General features: G+C 39.1%; 1 protein-coding gene across 1 annotated transcript in view; it reads right to left on the reverse strand.

Annotated features, from left to right (window-relative positions):
• ESX1 (ESX homeobox 1) overlaps nucleotides 1–19691 on the reverse strand; it is a 141489-nt gene extending 121798 nt beyond the window's left edge. The window contains exon 1 of the mRNA XM_074323310.1: nucleotides 19679–19691. Coding sequence (XP_074179411.1) covers nucleotides 19679–19691 — 13 coding nt within the window. The remainder of the gene's footprint in view (nucleotides 1–19678) is intronic.
• Nucleotides 19692–21016: the final 1325 nt, after the last annotated feature.

The raw sequence follows: 21016 nt of genomic DNA on the forward strand, positions 1-21016 counted from the left end.
TTTTTCCAGATCGCTTAAGTGTGAAGATAAACTGTTGATTAGTGATTTTTCTTATTTTTTTTAGGTAGGCCTGCAATGCTATGAATTTCCCTCTTAGGACTGCTTAAGCGGCATCCCATAGATTTTGGGTCGTCGTGTTTTCATTTTCGTTTGTCTTGAGATATCTTTTGATTTCTTCCTTGATCTCCTGGTTGACCCATTCATTATTTAGTAACATGTTACTCAGCCTCCATGAATTGGTGTGTCTTCCGATTTTTTTCCTGTGATTCATTTCTAATTTCATAGCACTGTGGTCAGAGAAGATAATTGGTATGATTTCAATTTTCTTAAATTTATCAAGACTTGTTTTGTGGCCTAACACATGGTCTATCTTGGAAAATGTTCCATGTGCACTTGAGAAAAACATGTATTCTGCAGCATTGGGGTGAAATGCTCTGAAAATATCGATTAAATACAAGTGGTCCAAGTGGGGTTCATCCCCAGGGCACAAGGATGGTTCAACATATGCAAATCCATCAATGTGATACATCACATAAACAAAATAAAGGACAAAAATCACACGATTATGTAAATTGATGCAGAAAAAGCATTTGACAAGATACAACATCCATTTATGATTAAAACACTTAATAAATAGGTATAGAAGGAAAATACCTTAACATAATAAAGGCCATATATGAAAAGCCCTCTGCTAATCTCATAATTAATGGTGAAAAAATGAAGCAGTTTGCTCTACGTTCAGGAACACGACAGGGCTGTCTCCTATCACCTCTGCTTTTCAACGTAGTGTTGGAAGTCCTTGCCAGAGCAATCAGGCAGGAGAAGGAAATAAAAGGCATCCAAATTGGGAATGAAGAAGTTAAATTATCACTTTTTGCAGATGACATGATGCTATATATAGAAAACTCTAAAGACTCCACCAAAAAGCTATTAGAAACAATCAACGAATACGGTAAAGTTGCCGGCTACAAAATCAATGTACAAAAGTCCATTGCTATCTTATATACTAACAATGAAATCTCAGAAAAAGAAATACAAGATACAATTCCTTTTGCAATTGCAGCAAAAAGAATAAAATACCTAGGAATAAACTTAACCAACGATGTGACGGACCTATATGCTTAAAACTATAAGACATTTTTGAAAGAAATTGAAGAAGAAACAAAGAAATGGAAAGACATTCCGTGCTCATGGATTGGAAGAATCAACAGTGTTAAAATGGCCATATTACCCATAGCAATATACAGATTCAATACAATCCCCATCAAAATCCCAATGGCATTTTTTAAAGAAATAGAACAAAAAAATCATCAGATTTGTTTGGAACCACAAAAGACCCCGAATAGCCAAAACAATCTTAAGAAAAAAAGAACAATAATGGAGGTATCACACTTCCTGACTTTGGCTTGTACTACAGGGCTGCAATAATCAAAACAGCGTGGTCTTGGCAGGAAAACAGACAAATAGATCAATGAAATAGAATTGAGAACGCAGAAATAAAACCACATAAATATGGACAGATAATTTTTGACAAAGAAGCTAAAAACAGACAATGGAGGAAAGACAGCCTCTTCAATAAATGGTGCTGGGAGAATTGGATAACCACGTGCAAAAGAATGAAACTGGACTGCTATCTGTCACCATGTACCAAAGTTAATTCAAAATGGATCAAAGACTTAAGTATAAGACCTGACACAATAAACTGCATAGAAGAAAACATAGGCACTAAACTTATGGACCTTGGGTTCAAAGAGCATTTTATGAATTTGACTCCAAAGGCAATGGAAGTAAAACCAAAAATAAACCAGTGGGCCTATATGAAACTTAAAAGCTTCTGCACAGCAAAAGAAACCATCGACAAAATAAAGAGGCCACCGACTGAATGGGAGAAGATTTTTGCAAACAGTACCTACGATAAGGGGCTACTATCCAGAATATACAAGGGACTCATGCAACTTAACCACCAAAAAAAACAAACAACACAATTGGAAAATGGGCAGAGGACCTGAAGAGACATTTCTTCAAAGAGGACATACAAATGGCAAATAAACATATGAAAAAATGCTCAACATCACTAATCATCAGAGAAATGCAAATAAAAACCACAATGAGATATCACCTCACCCCATTCAGAATGGCTATCATCAACAAGACAAATAGTAATAAGTGTTGGAGAGGCTGTGGAGAAAAAGGAACCCTCATACACTGTTGGTGGGAATGCAGACTGGTGTAGCCGTTATGGAAGGCAGTGTGGAGATTTCTCAAAAAATTAGGAATAGAATTACCATATGACCCAGCAATCCCTCTCCTGGGTATCTACCCAAAAAATCTGAAAATATTTATACATAAAGACACGTGTACTGCAATGTTCATTGCAGCTTTGTTTATGGTGGCCAAGACATGGAAACAACCAAAATGTCCTTCGATAGATGAATGGATAAAGAAGTTGTGGTATATATACACAATGGAATACTATTCGGCGGTAAGAAAAGATGATATAGGAACATTTCTGGCAACATGGATGGATGTTGAGAGTGTAATGCTGAGCGAAATAAGTCAGACAGAAAAAGCAGAGAACCATGTGATTTCACTGATATGTGGTATATGAACCAAAAACAACAAAAGAACAAGACAAACAAATGAGAAACAGAAACTCATAGACACAGACAATAGTTTAGTGGTTACCGGAGGGTAAGGGATGTGGGGGGTGGGAGATGAGGGTAAAGGGGATCAAATCTATGGTGATGGAAAGAGAACTGACTCTGGGTGGTGAACACACAATGAAATTTATAGATGATGTAATACAGAATTGTACACCTGAAATCTATGTAATTTTAGTAACAATTGTCACCCCAATAAATTTAAAAAATAAATTAAAAAAAAAAGCACACACACACACACACAAATCCAATGGTCCAATGCGTCATTTAAAGCTGTTGTTTCCATATTGATTTTCTGTCTGGAAGACCTGACCCTTGTTGTCAGAGGTGTATTGAAGTCCCCTATATGATAGTGTTACTGTTGATCTCTGTCTTTACGTTCATTAATATCTGTTTTATATATTTAGGTGCTCCTATGTTGGGTTCATACATGTTTACTAGAGTTATGTCCTCTTGTTGGATCGATCCCTTTATTATTATATAGTGCCCATCTGTGTCTTTTTATATGTTCTTCATTTTAAAGTCTATTTTGTCAGATATAAGTATTGCAACTCCAGCTTTTTTCTCATTTCCATTTGCATGAAATATCTTACTCCAACCCTTCACTTTCAGCCTGTGTGTGTCTTTTGATCTGAGGTGAGTCTCTTGTATACAGCATATACAAGGGTCTTGCTTTCTTATCCACTCAGCCACCCTATGTCTCTTGATTGGAGCATTTAATCCATTTACATTTAAAGTGATTATTGATAGGTACATAGTTATTGCCATTTTTAAATTTGTAGTTAGATTGTTTTCATCTTTCTTCTATTTACAGAAGTACTTTTAGTATTTCTTGCAATGCTGGCTTGGTGGTAATACATTCCTTTAGCTTACTCTTTTCTGGGAGGCTCTTTATCTCTCCATCAACTTTAAATGATAGCCTTGCTGGATAAAGCAACCTAGGTTGTAGGCCTTTGTTTTCCATCACTTTGAGTATGTCCTGCCACTCCTCCTGGCCTTCAATGTTTCTGTAGAAAAGTCATTTGATAGTCTTATGGGAGTTCCCTTTTATGTAACCCTCTGTCTTTCTCTTGCTGCTTTTAGGATTCTCTCTTTGTCTTTAACCTTTGCCATTTTAACTATAATGTGTCTTGGTGTGGACCTGTTTGGGTTTATCCTGGTTGGAACTCTCTGCACTTCCTGGGCTTGTATGTTGGTTTCCTTCATCAGGTTAGGGAAGTTTTCAGACATTATTACTTCAAATATGTTCTCAATCCCTTGCTTCCTCTCTTCACCTTCTGGTATTCCTATGATGCGCATGTTGTTGCGCTTGATGTTATCCCATAGGTCTCTTAAACCATCTTCATTGTTTTTTATTCTTTTTTCTTTCTGTTGTTCTGTTTGGGTGATCTCTGCTAACTTATCTTCTAAGTCGCTGATTCGATCCTCTGCTTCATCTAACCTGCTGTTAATTCCTTCAAGCAAGTTCTTTATTTCAGTAATTGTGTTCTTTAGGTCTAACTGGTTGTTCATTATGACTTCTACATCCTTCTTATGTCGTCTCTAAGCTCCTTAAACATTCTTATCATCAGTGTTCTGAACTCTTTCTCTGATAGGTTGGTTACCTCTGTTTCATTTGGTTCCATTTCTGGAGGTTTCTTCTGTTCTTTTATTTGGGACATGTTTCATTGTTTCCCCATTCTGGCTGACTCTCTGTGTTTGCTTCCATGTATTAGGTAGATCCCCTAGAGTTCTTAGTTCTTGCTGGGTTATCTTATGTAGTATGTGTCCTTTATATTTGACTTGCACTACTTCATTCTTCTCCTCTGCGTGTGCTCCAAAGGTGACTCTTGTGTTGTGTATATTGTCCTGTTAAAGAAGATCTTTAATTGCTTTTCACTTGTGAGTAGGAGGGGTTAACTCCTAGGCTGACTAGTTGTGAGACTTGGCTCTGCCCACCGCAGGGTGTTCTGCTGCATGAGGGTTGACCGCTTAAATGTGGTTTGGCCTCTATGGGCCCTTGTGCCTGTAGAGAATTCCCTCTGGGTGTGTCACTTGTAGGTCAAACCCGGTAGTACTCTGGTTTGGTCTGGAGTTAGCCTCTGGGTATGTTGAATCTTGTGCCTCTTAAGCTGGGCCCTGGTAGGGCAATTTCTGAACAAAGCAAATCAGCAAGCACAACAACAACAACAAAGAAAAAATAAAATACCTTCACGTGTAAAAACAACCGACAACCCCCACTCAACACAGGCAAATATATCAAAGATATATATAGACAAAACAAAACAAAACAAAATAAAAAGCAGTGCCAGTCTTGGCTTAAGCCCGCCAAGTAATCTCCATGTTGTCCTCTGCTGTACCAAAGCATCCTCTGCGTAATGTGCAGGCAGAGCCGGTCACCTGGTGCCCAGAGTGATGTTGGATCTGCAGACTTAGATGCGTGGGGATGAGGGGTTTGGATGGTAGTTTCTACAAAGTCAGGGCAGTTTCTGGTCTTGCTTGCTCATATGTGCACTGAGAGTAGCACCACCAGCCCTGTGTACAGTTCTCCTGAGTCTTAGAGCACTTCTTCCGCACGTGTGTGTGTGTGTGTGTGTGTGTGTGTGTGTGTGTGTGGTGGGCGGGAGATTTCTGAGCCCCTGAAAGCCCAGGGCTGCATCTGCTGCCTACTGCTGATCCCTGGGAGTGCCTCTGGAGTTGTAATTGCCCTGCCCTAGGCAGGCCAGAAAGGGTGGGGACTGGGGATGGAGGAGGCTTCTCTCTCCCAGCCTAGCCGTGTCACACTCTTCCCACAGACCGGAAAAGGTGGTGGCTGGGGGTGGAGGGGTCTCTTCTCTTCTAGCCAAGCAAAAATCACACTCTTCCCAGCCTCTTCCCTGGGTCAGAGCTGCACGCCAGTCTTCCCAGAGCCTGAACACTAAGGCTCCTCTGTAATCTGACACCACTCCTCAGTTCAGGGGCCAGTTTAAGTCTCTGGAAGTGTGGGGGTAGGATTGGAAGAGAGGGGGGTGGGACCCAGGTGTGGAGTTTGTGTCCTTTGTCTGGCCTATGTCCCAACTGGAGCAATCAGCTGAGGTTATTGCCTCAAATGCTGGATATGCTGTCCCCTCGGCGGGAGAGATCAGCTGTGGGACGCAGGGAAAGAGCCCACCTCCTGGCTTTGTGTTCTCTGTTCCATCCTGGGATCCCCTGTGTTTCTGCAGCTGAGGATGCTGGCTGCGTTTCCATGGCCGCAGATGCGGGCCGCATCTCCACTCCACTCCCTTCCCTCTTTCCCTGCTCGCCCAATTTGCCCACCTTCAAGTAATCCTTGCACGAGTCGCTTAGCTGTTCTGCGTGATGAGCAGAGAGTCCTTTGATGGGTTATAGATGTCCCATTTGTGATAAGATCCAGAGGAGTACTCAAAAAGTGTGCTCTGCTGCCGCCATTCCTATGACATCTCTCCCACATACTCTTTATTAAACCTTTCCATCCCTCCTCACCCCATCCTATCTCACTCCCACCCCTGGAACAAATCCAAGGCCACACTCCACAGCATGGCAAGCAGGACATTCATATCCTGACCATACCTCTTAATCTTTACCTCCCATCATATCTCACCTCACTCTTAAATCAAGAGTAACTCTTAGCTGCTGAAAAGACCATGTTTCCTCACACCTCCTTGCCTTTGCTCACACTGTTCTCTCTTCCAGGAATGCCCTTTCCTTACCTCTTCACTGGAATAAGTACTTCTCCTTCAAAACTGAGCTCCAGGTATCAAATCCTCTAGGGTCTCAACTGAAAGCTGGTCTGTGTGCTTCTGCTGAGATTCAGAATCACCCAATGTATATGTCTAAAACCATACTACACTTTTTAAAACTTTATGTACAAGTATCCTCTGTGTGACTACAAAATCTCCAAGTGCTAGGATGGTCTCATACATCCTTTATATTCCCAGAACATAGTACAATGCCCAACTTACAGAAAGTGGTCAAGAACTGTAAAATTCAGAAGAGTGTGTGCCCATCACTCATTCAGAGGGTAATCCCTTGGAAAATAATCCCACACCAATCAGAAAATTAGGTAGCTCATAGCTGCTCTGATAACTTTCTCCAAGATGAGCCAGATCCATGAAATCATTTTCCTGCTATATAGAGCATCAATCAGGTCCTCTGAGAGAAGTCCAACCAGCCCAGGTTTCTGAACTGTTAAGGAAAGCTGGAGACCTACAGAGATGTCACAAAAATGATCAAAAGAGTAAAAGAAAGTACTCCAAGCAAATATTACAAAATAATAAAGATATGGGGTCCTTTAACATGCAATCACTTGGCCAGTCTCCTTCCTGGTAGGAAAGGAAAAAGCCACAAGGGGCGAGTATAAAATGACCTTGGGCAGAACATGGATAAACACAAAGACGTGCCATTTGAACAGCTGCCGGAGGAAAGTCTGTCCTTCTTTAGCTCCTCAGGACCTTCAGGCTACCATCATGTCTGGCTGGAAAACTTCAGCATCCAAAAGCAAAAGTAGAGTGGGAAAGGAGAGGAATTAAGAAATGAGCTGGAATTAGGAAATGAACCTGGTAAACTCTGTGATGCACAAAATGTTGTCTTATATGTATTACAACAAATACTTGTAAAAACACTTTAACTTAATGTAAAGATTTTCTCTGTTGGAAAGAACACAGCATGAAGTTAATACCTGGGTCTCATTAATATGCATGACAACCTGTTTTCAAGATAAACAACAGCATTCATGTAAACCATTTAATATAAAAGCCATCACACAGAGATATAAGCTATCTGATTCATACTGAGTTTAATTTAAATTTAGTCTATAATTGGGCTGTTTAAACTGAACATCAAAAAAATTTAAACATTTCAGTTTACATATTTTGGTCGGAATTTATGGAACTGTAAGTAACATTTAGTTATGAAATTGGGAAGTGGCCTAAGTTTAGGGGTAGGGAAAAGCTTATGTCCAAGCTAAAACATGATATTCCAACTCAGAAGCACATGTTGAACCTCAAAGGGTTAAAATATACAGCCAATCCCTTGTGAGTCAGTCACACCATGACTAATGTAAATGGTGTTGGACATGACCAGATCTGGCTCTCATTCATTTAGCACATTTCCCCTTATGTAACAGACTGCCTCTAGCCAGTTAGCTCTGCATCGTATTAATGAGGCCAATAATAGCAATAATGGTTCTTGTTGCATAAACAGCATGCCATACCTCATCCTTCCCAGGTTCTGTTCTGTATCAAGGGTGGGGCCCAGAGGGTGGTGACCTCTAGTTTATAGCTAGATCAGCCAATGAGATATATTGGAGGGAGGCTGTTACACTGTAGGAAGGGAGGAACTAGAGTATTTCTCTGCCTCCCTCTCCACCTAGGGTGGCATCTCCTATAACAGCTGAATCTTCCCTATGGATTCAGTTCCTGACAGACAAGTGCATTAAGTTTCAAGCTTACCTCTGATGACTAAATATTTGGGCTCTAGTAACACCACCTCCTCCTACTGTGCCTCCAAGCCCTAGCTTTCTGTTGTTGTTAATCTATGGATTACCTTACCTTTCCCTGTTTGGATTCTCAACTCCTTCATCCCCTTTATTACCAATTCCCTGCATTAAATTCCTTCTATTATCAACCCAGGAAGTGATTTCTGCTTCTAAACCTTGACTTATGAAAAACTACCATGTGTTAGGCAATATACTAAGTGTTTTACATGCACCATCTCATTGAATCCCCACAATTTGCCAAATAAAATAGGTCACTATTATATATATGCATTTTACAAAGCTGGGATCATATTAAATACATTGTTTTGTAACTTGCTTTTTTTCACTTAAAGTTATATGGGGAATACTATTTCAAGTTATTAAATATTATTTTACAAAATAATTTTAATAGCTATATAGTATTTTGTTAAACTTATGGGCCCACTATTGCCCCTCTTCTATTGTTCTATTTATTTTTTGTACCTGTTTCACTATTATGTATAATGCTGTGATAATCTATTCCCTACATTAATATTTATGTACCTTATTGATTATGTTATGTTGGATGAATTCTTTGAGGGGGGAATTGCTAGAAAAAAAGGACTGCATATTTTAAAGAATCGTAATGGATTTTGCTAAATTGTCCTCTAGAAATGTTATTTCACTTATTATAAATGTTAAAAATGCTGCTTGTTTCTCCATCTTTTTTGTAAGTTTTGTAGGTGAAACTGGTATCTCATGAGTTTTAATTTATTTGATCACTAGTGAATTTTACTATCTTAAGTCTGTAAGTCATTCATATCTTTTTAAATTAAATTTATTGGGGTGACATTGGTTAGTAAAATTATATAGGTTTCAAGTGTACATTTCTATAACACATCACCATATATTTGATCCCCTTTTCCCTCTTCTACCACCCCTCCACCCCCTTTACCCTCTGGTAACCACTGAACTGTTGTCTGTGTCTATGAGTTTTTGTTTCTTTGCTTGTTTGTCTTGTTCCTTTGTTGCTTTCAGTTTTATATTCCACATATAAGTGAAGTCATATGGTTCTTGACTTTTTCTGCCTGACTTTTTTTGCTTAGCATAATAATTTCAAGATCCACCGATGTTGTTGCAAATGGCAGTATTTCATCTTTTCTTATGGCAGAGTAGTATTCCATTGTGTATATATACATCTTCTTTATCTAATCATCTATTGAAGGACAATGGTTGTTTCCATGTCTTGGCCACCGTAAATAAAGCTGCAATGAACATCAGAATATATATATCTTTACAGATAAGTGTTTTCAGATTTTTTGAGTAGATGCCAAGAAGAGGGATTCCTGGGCCATATGATAATTCTATTCTAAATTTTTTGAGGAACCTCCATACTGTTTTCCATAGTGGCTGTACCAGTCTGCATTCCCACCAATACTGCATGAGAGTTCCTTTTTCTCCACAGCCTCTCCAACACTTGTTATTGTTTGTGATGTTGATGGTAGCCATTCTAACTGGTGTGAGGGATATCTCATTGTGGTTTTGATTTGCATTTCCCTAACAGCTAGTGAAGTTGAACAGCTTTTTATATATCTGTTGGCCATTTGTATGTTGTCTTGGGAGAAGTATCTATGAAGGTCCACTGTCCATTTTTTAATTTGATTGTTTGTTTTTTTGTTACTGAGTTGTACGAGATTTTTATTTAGCCCCTTATCGGAGATGTTGTTTGCAAATATCTTCTATTCGGTTGGTTGCCTCTTTGTTCTGTTGATGGTTTCTTTTGTCGTGCAGGAGCTCCAGTTATTTTTCTTTATTTTTTGTTTATGGTATTTTATATATATTTTGGTGTAGTCAAATCTTTGGTGTAGTCAAAACATTTTATTAGGGTTTCTTTTTTACTTTCATCCTTAGAATAAAAAACGTCCACACTCTATGTTTAGATATTCTCCCATAATTTTTTATTAAAAATATTTAACTTTTTAGTCTATATGGAATTTAGTATATATATATATATATATATATATATATATATATATATATATAGTGAGAAAGGGGTCTAAATGTTTTTTCAAATACTATGTCAATTAGTCCAGTATTATTTATTGATAATAACATTGAATAATCAATCCATTACTCTCCCATACCAAAATGATATACTTGTTGTGTATTGAACACTCACATAAATCCATATCTCTTTATGGACTTGTTATTCTCTTGCTTTAAAATGTATGTTCTGGCACCAGTGACCTTTATAATTATTGTAGTTTTGTAATATGTTTAATATCTGACTGCATGTTTTTCCTTAAAAATCTTATTTTAAAATTTTAGCTATTCTTCCTGTTTGTTATCACATATGAACTTTAAATGTATTTTGTCCACGTCTCAAAGGAAAACCCAATTGTGATTTTGGTTGGAATTAGGTACTCTTATACGTTAAGGAGAGAGGAATTGATATCTTCATAATATTTGGTTTTACCATCTAAAACATCATGGGTGTTTCTCCATCTTAATTCATCTCCATTTATATGAATTAAAAAAATGTATACCCTCAGAACTCAGTTTTGAAAAATCTCTGTAGAGCTGACAGGCATGTAGAACCCACACCTTCACGTTGAGGATTAGTTGGTTCATCATCTGACATGATTGGGCAATTTGACAACTGCAAACACAAGGAAAGGAAACAGCACAAGAAAATTGGTAAGGCTCTTTCAATATTTAGCCCGCAGTGTTCTTCAGATGTTCACATTTACACATATCCTCCTAGGTCACTTTGGGCATTTATCTTGACGGAAGCACTCTGCTTGAGTTTTCTTACTGTTATGGAAGAACCTGGAGTCTCTCTTGTGAGTAGCAATATGTCAACACCTCACTAATTAGAAGAGACCTTACAACTAAAAGGAGCCAGGGAAGGGCTGTGATTTCGAGCAGAGACTTAATTTTGAAGCAAAAATGTAGCCAGAAAAACTCATAATTGGTAAGATTTTCTGACTTGGTTGTTAGCATTCCAAGACACACCCACTCAGTGTCACACACACACACACACACACACACACACACACACACACGCGCACGATTTGCTGTTTGAGTTGTTGAAGTAGGAACATTTTCATTGTTCAGAAGAAAAAAATGTAACTTACATTACTACATCATTTCATCTTTTTTGAAAATTGGAGACGTTAACAAAGTTTCCTTATTCAATTAAGGAAACATGAAGATTATTGGGCTTATAGCCTTTGGAGATAAGTTGAAAGTGAGAAAGCCCAAATTCTGAAGTAAATAGCTAGCAGTGGTAGAGGAAATATTAATGGTTACTTCAAAGAGTGGAATTCCATTGGCTAGATTAAATTGGATATGTTTTGGGGGAGCAAAATTAAGTTCATAAAGGACCTGTACAGTAATAGCCTGATGAGACAGGATTAATCTGCAACATAGAGTTTATAATAGGTTTCATTTTATGTAAAGAAGTATAAGATTCTTGTTTGAAATCTGTGATACCGTTGTATAGGTTTTGACAGGGATAGGACTGGTTAAGAAGGGATAAACAAGACTTTTGGAATGGTGGAGTAAGAACCTCCATAAATCTGGATGTACCTTGAAAACATTATGCTAAGTGAAAGAAACCAGTCACAAAAGAACAAATATTATCTGATTCCATTTGTATGAAATTTCCAGAATCTGAAAATCCATAGAAATAGGGAGCAGACTACTAATTAACTCATATTTGTTCTAATAATTAAGTGGTTGCCTAGGTTTGGGGCAGTGTTGGGGGGGGAGAATGGGGAGTGACTGCCTATGTTTAGGGTTTCCTTTTAGGGATGATAAAAATTTTCTAAACTTAGGTGGTGCTGATAGTTTCACAATTTGTAAATATAGCAAAACCCAATGTGAATTGCACACATTGGGTGAATTTTATGGTATGTGAATTATATATCAATAAAGCCTTTTTTTTTAAAGAGGGTACAGAATAAGAATTTAGTAGAGCAGGAGTGATTCAGCTAATTTCATAAGAGACTTGATCAAGTACCTAACTCTTCTGGGCCTTCTTTTCTTTCTTTCTTTTTATTTATTTTTTATTTATTTGGGTGACAATTGTTAGAGAAATTATATAGATTTCAGGTGTACAATTTTGTATTACATCATCTATAAATCCCATTGTATGTTCACAACCCAGAGTCATTTCGCCTTCCATCACCATATATTTGATTCCGCTTACCCTCATCTCCCATCCCCACGCCCCTTACCCTCTGGTAACCACTAAACTATTGTCTATGTCTATGAGTCTTTGTTTCTCATTTGTTTGTCTTGTTCTTTTGCTGTTTTTGGTTTATATACCACATATCAGTGAAATCATATGGTTCTCTGCTTTTTCTGTCTGACTTATTTCGCTCAGCATTACACTCTCAAGATCCATCCATGTTGTCACAAATGTTCCTATATCATCTTTTCTTACCGCTGAATAGTATTCCATTGTGTATATATACCACAACTTCTTTTTTTTAAAAAAATTATTGGGATGACAATTGTTAGTAAAATTACATAGATTTCAGGTGTACAATTCTGTATTACATCATCTATAAATCCCATTGTGTGTTCACCACTCAGAGTCAGTTCTCCTTCCATCACCATATATTTGATCCCCCTTACCCTCATCTTCTACCCTCCACCCCCCTTATCCTCTGGTTACCACTAAACTATTGTCTGTGTCTATGAGTATCTGTTTCTCATTTGTTTGTCTTGTTCTTTTGTTGTTTTTGGTTTATATACCACATATCCGTGAAATCACATGGTTCTCTGCTTTTTCTTTCTGACTTGTTTCGCTCGGCATTACATTCTCAAGATCCATCCATGTATACCACAACTTCTTTATCCATTCATCTATCGAAGGACATTTGAGTTGTTTCCATATCTTGGCCACCATAAACAAAGCTGCAAAGAACATTGGAGCACACGTGTCTTTTTTTTTTTTTAAATTTAATTTTATTAAATTTATTGGGGTGACAATTGTTAGTAAAATTACATAGATTTAAGGTGTACAATTCTGTATTACATCATCTATAAATCCCATTGTGTGTTCATCACCCAGAGTCAGTTCTCCTTCCATCACCATATATTCGATCCCCTTTACCCTCATCTCCCACACCCCACCCCCCGCCCCCCTCACCCTCTGGCAACCACTAAACTATTGTCTGTGTCTATGAGTTTATGTTTCTCATTTGTTTGTCTTGTTCTTTTGTTGTTTTTGGTTTATATACCACATATCAGTGAAATCACATGGTTCTCTGCTTTTTCTGTCTGACTTATTTCGCTCAGCATTACTCTCTCAAGATCCATCCATGTTGTCACAAATGTTCCTATATCATCTTTTCTTACTGCCGAATAGTATTCCATTGTGTATATATACCACAACTTCTTTATCCATTCATCTATCGAAGGACATTTTGGTTGTTTCCATGTCTTGGCCACTGTAAACAAAGCTGCAATGAACATTGGAGCACACGTGTCTTTATCTATAAATGTTTTCAGATTTTTTGGGTAGATACCAAGGAGAGGGATTGCGGGGTCATATGGCAATTCTATTCGTAACTTTTTGAGGAACCTCCACACTGCCTTCCATAATGGCTGCACCAGTCTGCATTCCCACCAACAGTGTCTGAGGGTTCCTTTTTCTCCACAGCCTCTCCAACAGTTGTTACTATTTGTTTTGTTGATGATATCCATTCTGACTGGGGTGAGGTGATATCTCATTGTGGTTTTGATTTGCATTTCTCTGATGATTAGTGATGTTGAGCATTTTTTCATATGTCTATTTGCCATTTGTATGTCCTCTTTGGAGAAATGTCTCTCCAAGTCCTCTGCCCATTTTTCAATTGGGTTGTTTGTTGTTTTGTTGTTGAGTTTCATGAGTTCCTTGTATATTTTAGATATTAGTACCGTATCGGAGGCACTGTTTGCAAAAATCTTCTCCCATTCAGTTGGTTCCCTCTTTATTTATTTTGTCGATGGTTTATTTTGCTGTGCAGAAGCTTTTAAGTTTCATATACTCCCATTCATTTATTTTATCTTTTACTTCCATTGCCTTTGGCTTCAAATTCATAAAATGCTCTTTGAACCCAAGGTCTGAAAGTTTAGTACCTATGTTTTCTTCTATACAGTTTATTGTGTCAGGACTTATGCTTAAGTCTTTGATCCATTTTGAATTAATTTTGGTACATGGTGACAGTTAACAGTCCAGTTTCATTTTTTTCCACATGGCTATCCAATTCTCCCAGCACCATTTATTGAAGAGGCTATCTTTCCTCCATTGTATGTTTTGAGCTTCTTTATCGAAAATTATATGTACATATTTATGTGGTTTTATTTCTGGGTTCTCAATTCTATTCCATTGGTCTATCTGTCTGTTTTTCTGCCAAGACCACGCTGTTTTGATTATTGTAGCCCTGTAGTACAAGCTAAAGTCAGGGAGTGTGATACCTCCAGTATTGTTCTTTTTTCTTAAGATTGCTTTGGCTATTTGGGGTCTTTTGTTGTTCCAAACAAATCTGATGATTTGTTTGTTCTATTTCTTTAAAAAATGCCAATGGGATTTTGATGGGGATTGTATTGAATCTGTATATTGCTTTGGGTAATATGGCCACTTTAACTATATTGATTCTTCCAATCCATGAGCATGGAATGTCTTTCCATTTCTTTGTGTCTTCAATTTCTTTCAAAAATGTGTTACAGTTTTCAGCATATAGGTCCTTCGAATTCTTGGTTAAGTTTATTTCTAGGTATTTTATTCTTTTTGCTGCAATTGCAAAAGGAATTGTTTTCTGTATTTCTTTTTCTGAGATAGCACTGTTAGTATATAGGAATGCAATGGACTTTTGTACGTTGATTTTGTAGCCGGCAACTTTACTGTATTCGTTGATTGTTTCTACTAGCTTTTTGGTGGAGTCTTTAGGGTTTTCTATATATAACATCATGTTGTCTGCAAAGAGTGTTAATTTATCTTCTTCATTCCCAATTTGGATGCGTTTTATTTCTTTCTCTTGCCTGATTTCTCTGGCAAGGCCTTCCAACACTATGTTGAAAAGCAGAGGTGATGGGGGCAGCCCTGTCGTGTTCCTGAACGTAGAGCAAAGGGCTTCAGCTTTTCACCATTAATTATGAGATTAGCAGAGGGCTTGTCATATATGGCCTTTATTATGTTAAGGTATTTTCCTTCTATACCTATTTTATTAAGTGTTTTAATCATAAATGGATGTTGTATCTTGTCAAATACTTTTTCTGCATCAATTGATATAATCATATGATTTTTGTCCTTTATTTTGTTTATGTGATGTATCACATTGATGGATTTGCGTATGTCGAACCATCCTTGTGCCCCGGGGATGTACCCCACTTGGTCGTGATGAATAATCTTTTTAATGCGTTGTTGTATTCGATTTGCTAGAATTTTATTTAGGATTTTTGCATCGGTATTCGTCAGAGATATTGGACTGTAGTTTTCTTTTTTTGTGCTGTCCTTACCAGGTTTTGATATCAGGGTAATGTCGGCCTCATAAAATGAGTTAGGGAGTACTGTCTCTTCTTCAATTTTTTGGAAGAGTTTTTGCAGGATTGGTATTAGATCCTCTTTGAAGGTTTGGTAGAATTCACTAGTGATTTCAATCTTAAATTTGTTGAGACTGATTTTATGTCCCAATATATGGTCTATCCTTGAGAATGTCCATGTACACTAGAAAAGAATGTATAGTCTGATGTTTTAGGCTGAAGTGCTCTATAAATGTCAATTATGTCCATTTCATCTAATGTGTCATTTAAGGCTACTATTTCATTATTTACTTTCTGTTTGGATGATCTATCCATAGCTGTCAATGATGTATTTAAGTCCCCTAGTATAATTGTGTTTTGGTCAATTTCTCCCTTTAGTTCTGTTAGTAGTTGCTTGGTGTATTTCGGTGCTCCCTGATTGGGGCATAAATATTGATGACTGTTATGTCTTCTTGTTGTACAGTCCCCTTCACCATTATGAAATGTTCATCTTTGTCTCTTGTTATCTTTTTCACCTTGAAGTCTGTTTCATCTGATATCATTATGGCTACACCTGATTTTCTCTGGGTACCATTTGCTTGGAGTGTCAATTTCCACCCTTTCACTTTGAGTCTATGCTTGTCCTTGTAGCTGAGATGTGTCTCTTGGAGACAGCATATGGTTGGGTTTAGTTTTTGATCCAATCTGCTACTCTGTGCCTTTTATTGGTGAGTTCAGTCCATTTACATTTAGGGTGATTATTGATATGTGAGGATTTCCTGTCATTCTATCTTTAGTTTTCTGGTAAGGCTGTGTCTCCATTGTTTCTTTCCCTTTTTGTTGTTGTGTATTATTTCTGTGTGGTGGTATTCTATGATGTTTCCTCTGTTTCTTCTTTTATTTCAGTATATATTTCAGTTCTGGATTTATTTTGAGTGGTTACCCTTAAGTTTATGTAAAAGAAAGTTTGATATTTAGAGTATTCCATTTTCTTCAGCACGCTTACTTTCTCCATTCCCATATTCCCGTTCAGGCCTTTACTCTCCCCCTTTTTGAGTTTTGGTTGCCACAAATTGTCCCTGTTGATGGTGGTCGAATAGCCTCCTTTAGTATTTCTTGTAGTGCAGGTCGTGTATTAGAAAATTTCCTCAGCTTCTGTATGTCTGGAAAAGTCTTTATTCCTCCTTCATATCTAAAGGATATCGTTGCTGGATATATTATTCTTGGCTCATGATTTCTCTCTTTCAATAGTTTGAATATTTGGTTCCACTCCCTCCTGGCTTGTAGAGTTTCTGCTGAAAAATCTGATGATAATCTAATGGGCTTTCCTTTGTAAGTTACCGTCTTCTTTTCCCTGGCTGCCTTGAGGATTCTTTCTTTGTCCTTGATTTTAGACAGCTTCAATACAATGTGCCTTGGAGAAGGCCTGTTGGGATTGAGGTAACTAGGTGTTCTATTTGCTTCTTGGATTCGAGGGTCCAGTTCTGTCCACAAATTTGGGAAGTTCTCATCGACAATTTGTTTGAATATATTCTCTGTTCCCTTCTCTCTTTCTTCTCCTTCTGGTATGCCCATTATTCTTATATTGCTCTTTCTGATGGAGTCAGAAAGTTCTTGTAGAGTTCTTTCATTTCTTTTAAGTCTCAAGTCTCTTTCTTCTTCCATCTGTGTCATTTCCAGGTTTCTATCTTCGATGTCACTGATTCTTTCCTCCATCTGGTCAACTCTACTACCTAAGCTGGTTATTTCATTCTTAATTTCTTCTATTGAGTTCTTAATCTCCAGAAATTCTATTTGGTTCTTTTTTAAAATTTCAATCTCTTTCGTAAAATGCTCATGCTGTTCTTTGATTGAGTTTCTGAGTTCATTTAACTGCCTATCTGTGTTTTCTTGTATCTCGTTGAGTTTTTTCAGAACTGCAATCTTGAATTCTCTGTCATTTAAGTCACATATTTCTGTATCTTTAAGTCCCTTTCTGGAGATTTTTCACTTTCTTTCTAAGCTATCTTGTTGCCTTGGTTATTCATGGCGATTACTGGTTTACTTTTTCTCTTCCTAGACATCTACATGAGTGACTTCTGCAACAGGTTGATAGAAAGTGGTCTTTATTTGTTTGCCAGCACTTGTTGGTAGAATGTTTTATTATTTCTCCAACTGCAACTTATTTTCTTCTCCCACACGGTAGTGCTATGTTTTCTCTGCACTATTCCAGCTTCTCACACAATGGGGATTCCCTGGGAGACGGGCTTCTCCTCTGTTAATAGTTCGCCTAGGTCACAGGGCGCAGTGTCCCGTGGGTATGCAGAGAGCTTTTGATGTTCCAAAGCTCTTCCAGCTCCAGATTCAGAGCCCGTATATTTCAGCAGTTCTGTTTACTCCTGCAGGGATTCGCCCAGATAGGTGGGGTCAGGGGCGGGTGAGTTGTGAGAGGTGGCCCAGAGCAATGGCGACCACCACCACAGCCGGTCCTGCTTCCACAGCTGCCTCTCCTTTGCCGGAACTAGTTGGGCTGCGAATCTGTGTCTGCGGTCCACAGTTCTCAGAACAGCAAATATTCTATTCTTTTCATCTGACACTGCTACTGTTTCGGTTTCTAGCACCAGGCAGGTTGGGGCAGGGCGAGTTCTGGGAGGGTAGTGAGTGTGTGGCTAGTCTCAGTGCCTAAGTCTTCTTTTCTCTGTGGCAGTGAGGGCTTAAACCACCGTTTTCAGCCTTCTTCCCTCAGTCTTTGCTCTGAGGTCTCTGCCGTGAGTGTTGGGTTCAGCCATGTTATATGCTGCCCCTCAGCCCTGTGGGCCATAAGCGGAGCCCTAGCAGTCCGAGTTCTTCCCTCTCCCACAGCTACGGTAGTTTCGGGAAGCAGTGAGCTCGGAGCACTGAGCTAGGTCTGCCTCCTGCGCCCGCGCGGTTCCGTCTCCGCACCTCTCCTTTTCCTCCTCCCCCCTACCCCCTCGTGCGGTTCTCCCACCTGTAGGTGACTATGGTAGGCGGCCTTTTCGTCTTGTCTGTCTGCTGTTCAGGGAGTCCTTTGTGGAGTTTTTGTTGTTCGATTCGTTGTAAATTCCAGGGGAGCTTTACAGAGGCTCACCTCACGCCACCTTTTTTCCTCCTCTGTCAGAATGTTTTGTTTTCTCTCTGACTTCAGCCTTTTTTTCCTGTCTCACATGGTAGTGCTATGTTTTCTCTGCACTATTCCAGCTTCTCACATAATGGGGGGATTCCCTGGGATATGGACTTCTCCTCTGTTAATAGTTCGCCTGGTTCACAGGGCGCAGTGTCCTTGTGGGTATGCGGAGAGCTTTTGAAGTTCCAAAGCTCTTCCTTCACCAGATTCAGAGCCCATATATTTCAGCAGTTCTGTTTACTCCTGCAGGGATCCGCCCAAACAGGTGGGGCCAGGGGCGGGGTGAGTTGTGAGAGGTGGCCCAGAGTAATGGTGAGACCACCACCACAGCTATTCCTGCTTCCACAGCTCCCTCCCCTTTGCCGGAACTTGTCGGGCTGCGAATCTGTGTCTGCGGTCCACAGGTCTCAGAACAGCAAATATTCTGTACCTTTGATCTGACACTGCTACTGTTCCGCTTCTATCACCGGGAAGGTGGGGGCGGGGCGAGCTCTGGGAGGGTGGGAGGGGGCGGCTAGTCTCAGTTCCTAAGGCTTTCATTCTCTGCTCGGCAGTGAGGGCTTAAACCACCATTTTCAGCCTCTTCCCTAGTCTTTTCTCCGAGGTCTCTACCTGGTGTGTTGGGTTCAGCCGTGTTATATGCTGCTTGCTCAGCACTGTGGGCCATAAGCAGAGCGCTAGCAGTCCAAGTTCTTCCCTCTCCTGCACCTGCAGTAGTTCGGGATGCAGCGAGCTCGGAGCACTGTGCTAGGTCTGCGTCCTGTGCCCGCGTGGCTCCGTCTCCGCACTTCTCCCTTCCCTCCTGTCTGCTTGTGCGATCGCCCCCCTTTAGGTGAATTCAGTAGTGGGCCTCTTCATCTTGCCTGTGTGCTCTGTAAGGAGTCCTTTGTGAGTTATTGTTGTTCGATTCGTTGTAAATTCAAGGGTAGCTTTATAGATGCTCACCTCTCACCGCCATTTTGATCAATTTTCTTTATCTATAAAATTAAGAGTAATAATATAAACATTATAGAGTTTTTCTGATAATTCAATGAGGAAACTTTAAAGCACTTAACTCCTTTGGCACTTGATAACTTTGTGGGCCATCAATAAAGAGATGAAATTCCAAGTTAGCAGTTGCTAAGGAGGAAAAAAAGCTGTTACAGTTGAGTCAAGTGTGCAATAAAAATCAAGGGTCCTGGAAGTCAGAGAATCAGCAGATACAACACACATGAGGGTTGGTGCCCACCAATCCCTTGAATAAGTATCTTTTGTGTTTTCCTATTTTTTTTATTTCTTTCTGAGTTGGGTAACCTTGAGAGAACCATGAGATAGTAATTTGAATTAAATTGAGAAAAGGGCTTACAGCTGAGTTTGCCCTTATGCGACACCTGTGGAAAAGATACTGGTGTTATCTTACACAAAAGTCCTGTGTTGTTTTTTTTAGCTAATTTTCCCATCAGATAGAAAAATGCAACATCTGCCATATATCTTCCTTTGTATTGTCAACAAATTATGAAGCTCTGAATTTTCATAAAATGAAGCAAAAAAAGTTACAATTTCTGAGCTGAGAGTTGGTTTGGGACTATGTTTTCCCATGGTGCTGGGGAAATCAATCCTCATCTATTCGTCATCCTTTTGCCTCTCCTAGAAATGAAAAGTATTGGGCCATCGTCCCCATTCTTGGAGCCATCTGATCGACCTACTTGTTTTTCTAATCACAGCTGCTTGCTTGGTCAGCTTCTTCTAGGTGGTCTGAGAGAATTGGAGCATCATTGAACACTTGTCCTTGAGCACTTGTCTGAAGCCAACGTAGCTCTCCTTTGCCAGTTAACTTAATGAGGTTCTTCAGGATGACTCCACTGAGGTTTGGTAAAAGTGAGAAGGAATATTGAAACCAATTAAACTTCAGTGTTGGAAGAAGAAGCATAACTGGTGGACTGAGTGTTACCACTAGAGACAGCAGTACCTCAGAGCCTTTCCCATGAAGGATCATAACACAGCTGGTGGGGAAATGGAAGGCAGGTGGAGTCTTTAAGCTTTGCAAGTCGGAGGCAAGAAGCCTACTAGGCAGATAAATTTGGTAAATCACTTTCACCCTGCTCACAGTGGTGCTTATGAGAAGGTTGACCTCTAGGGACCAAAAGTTATCCTCTGTGAAATCTATGCTGCCATGCTTTATCTTTGTTGGGATAAAATGAGTCAGGACTTTTGGGATTATTTTTTAAGGAAAAGTTATAGATATGTTACCTAACTATTTTCACAAGAATGCTGAAATCTGTCAGTCTTCTTGACTGATTAATA

The sequence above is a fragment of the Rhinolophus sinicus genome, chromosome X, assembly GCF_036562045.2.
Source record: "Rhinolophus sinicus isolate RSC01 chromosome X, ASM3656204v1, whole genome shotgun sequence".
Classification (NCBI taxonomy): domain Eukaryota; kingdom Metazoa; phylum Chordata; class Mammalia; order Chiroptera; family Rhinolophidae; genus Rhinolophus; species Rhinolophus sinicus.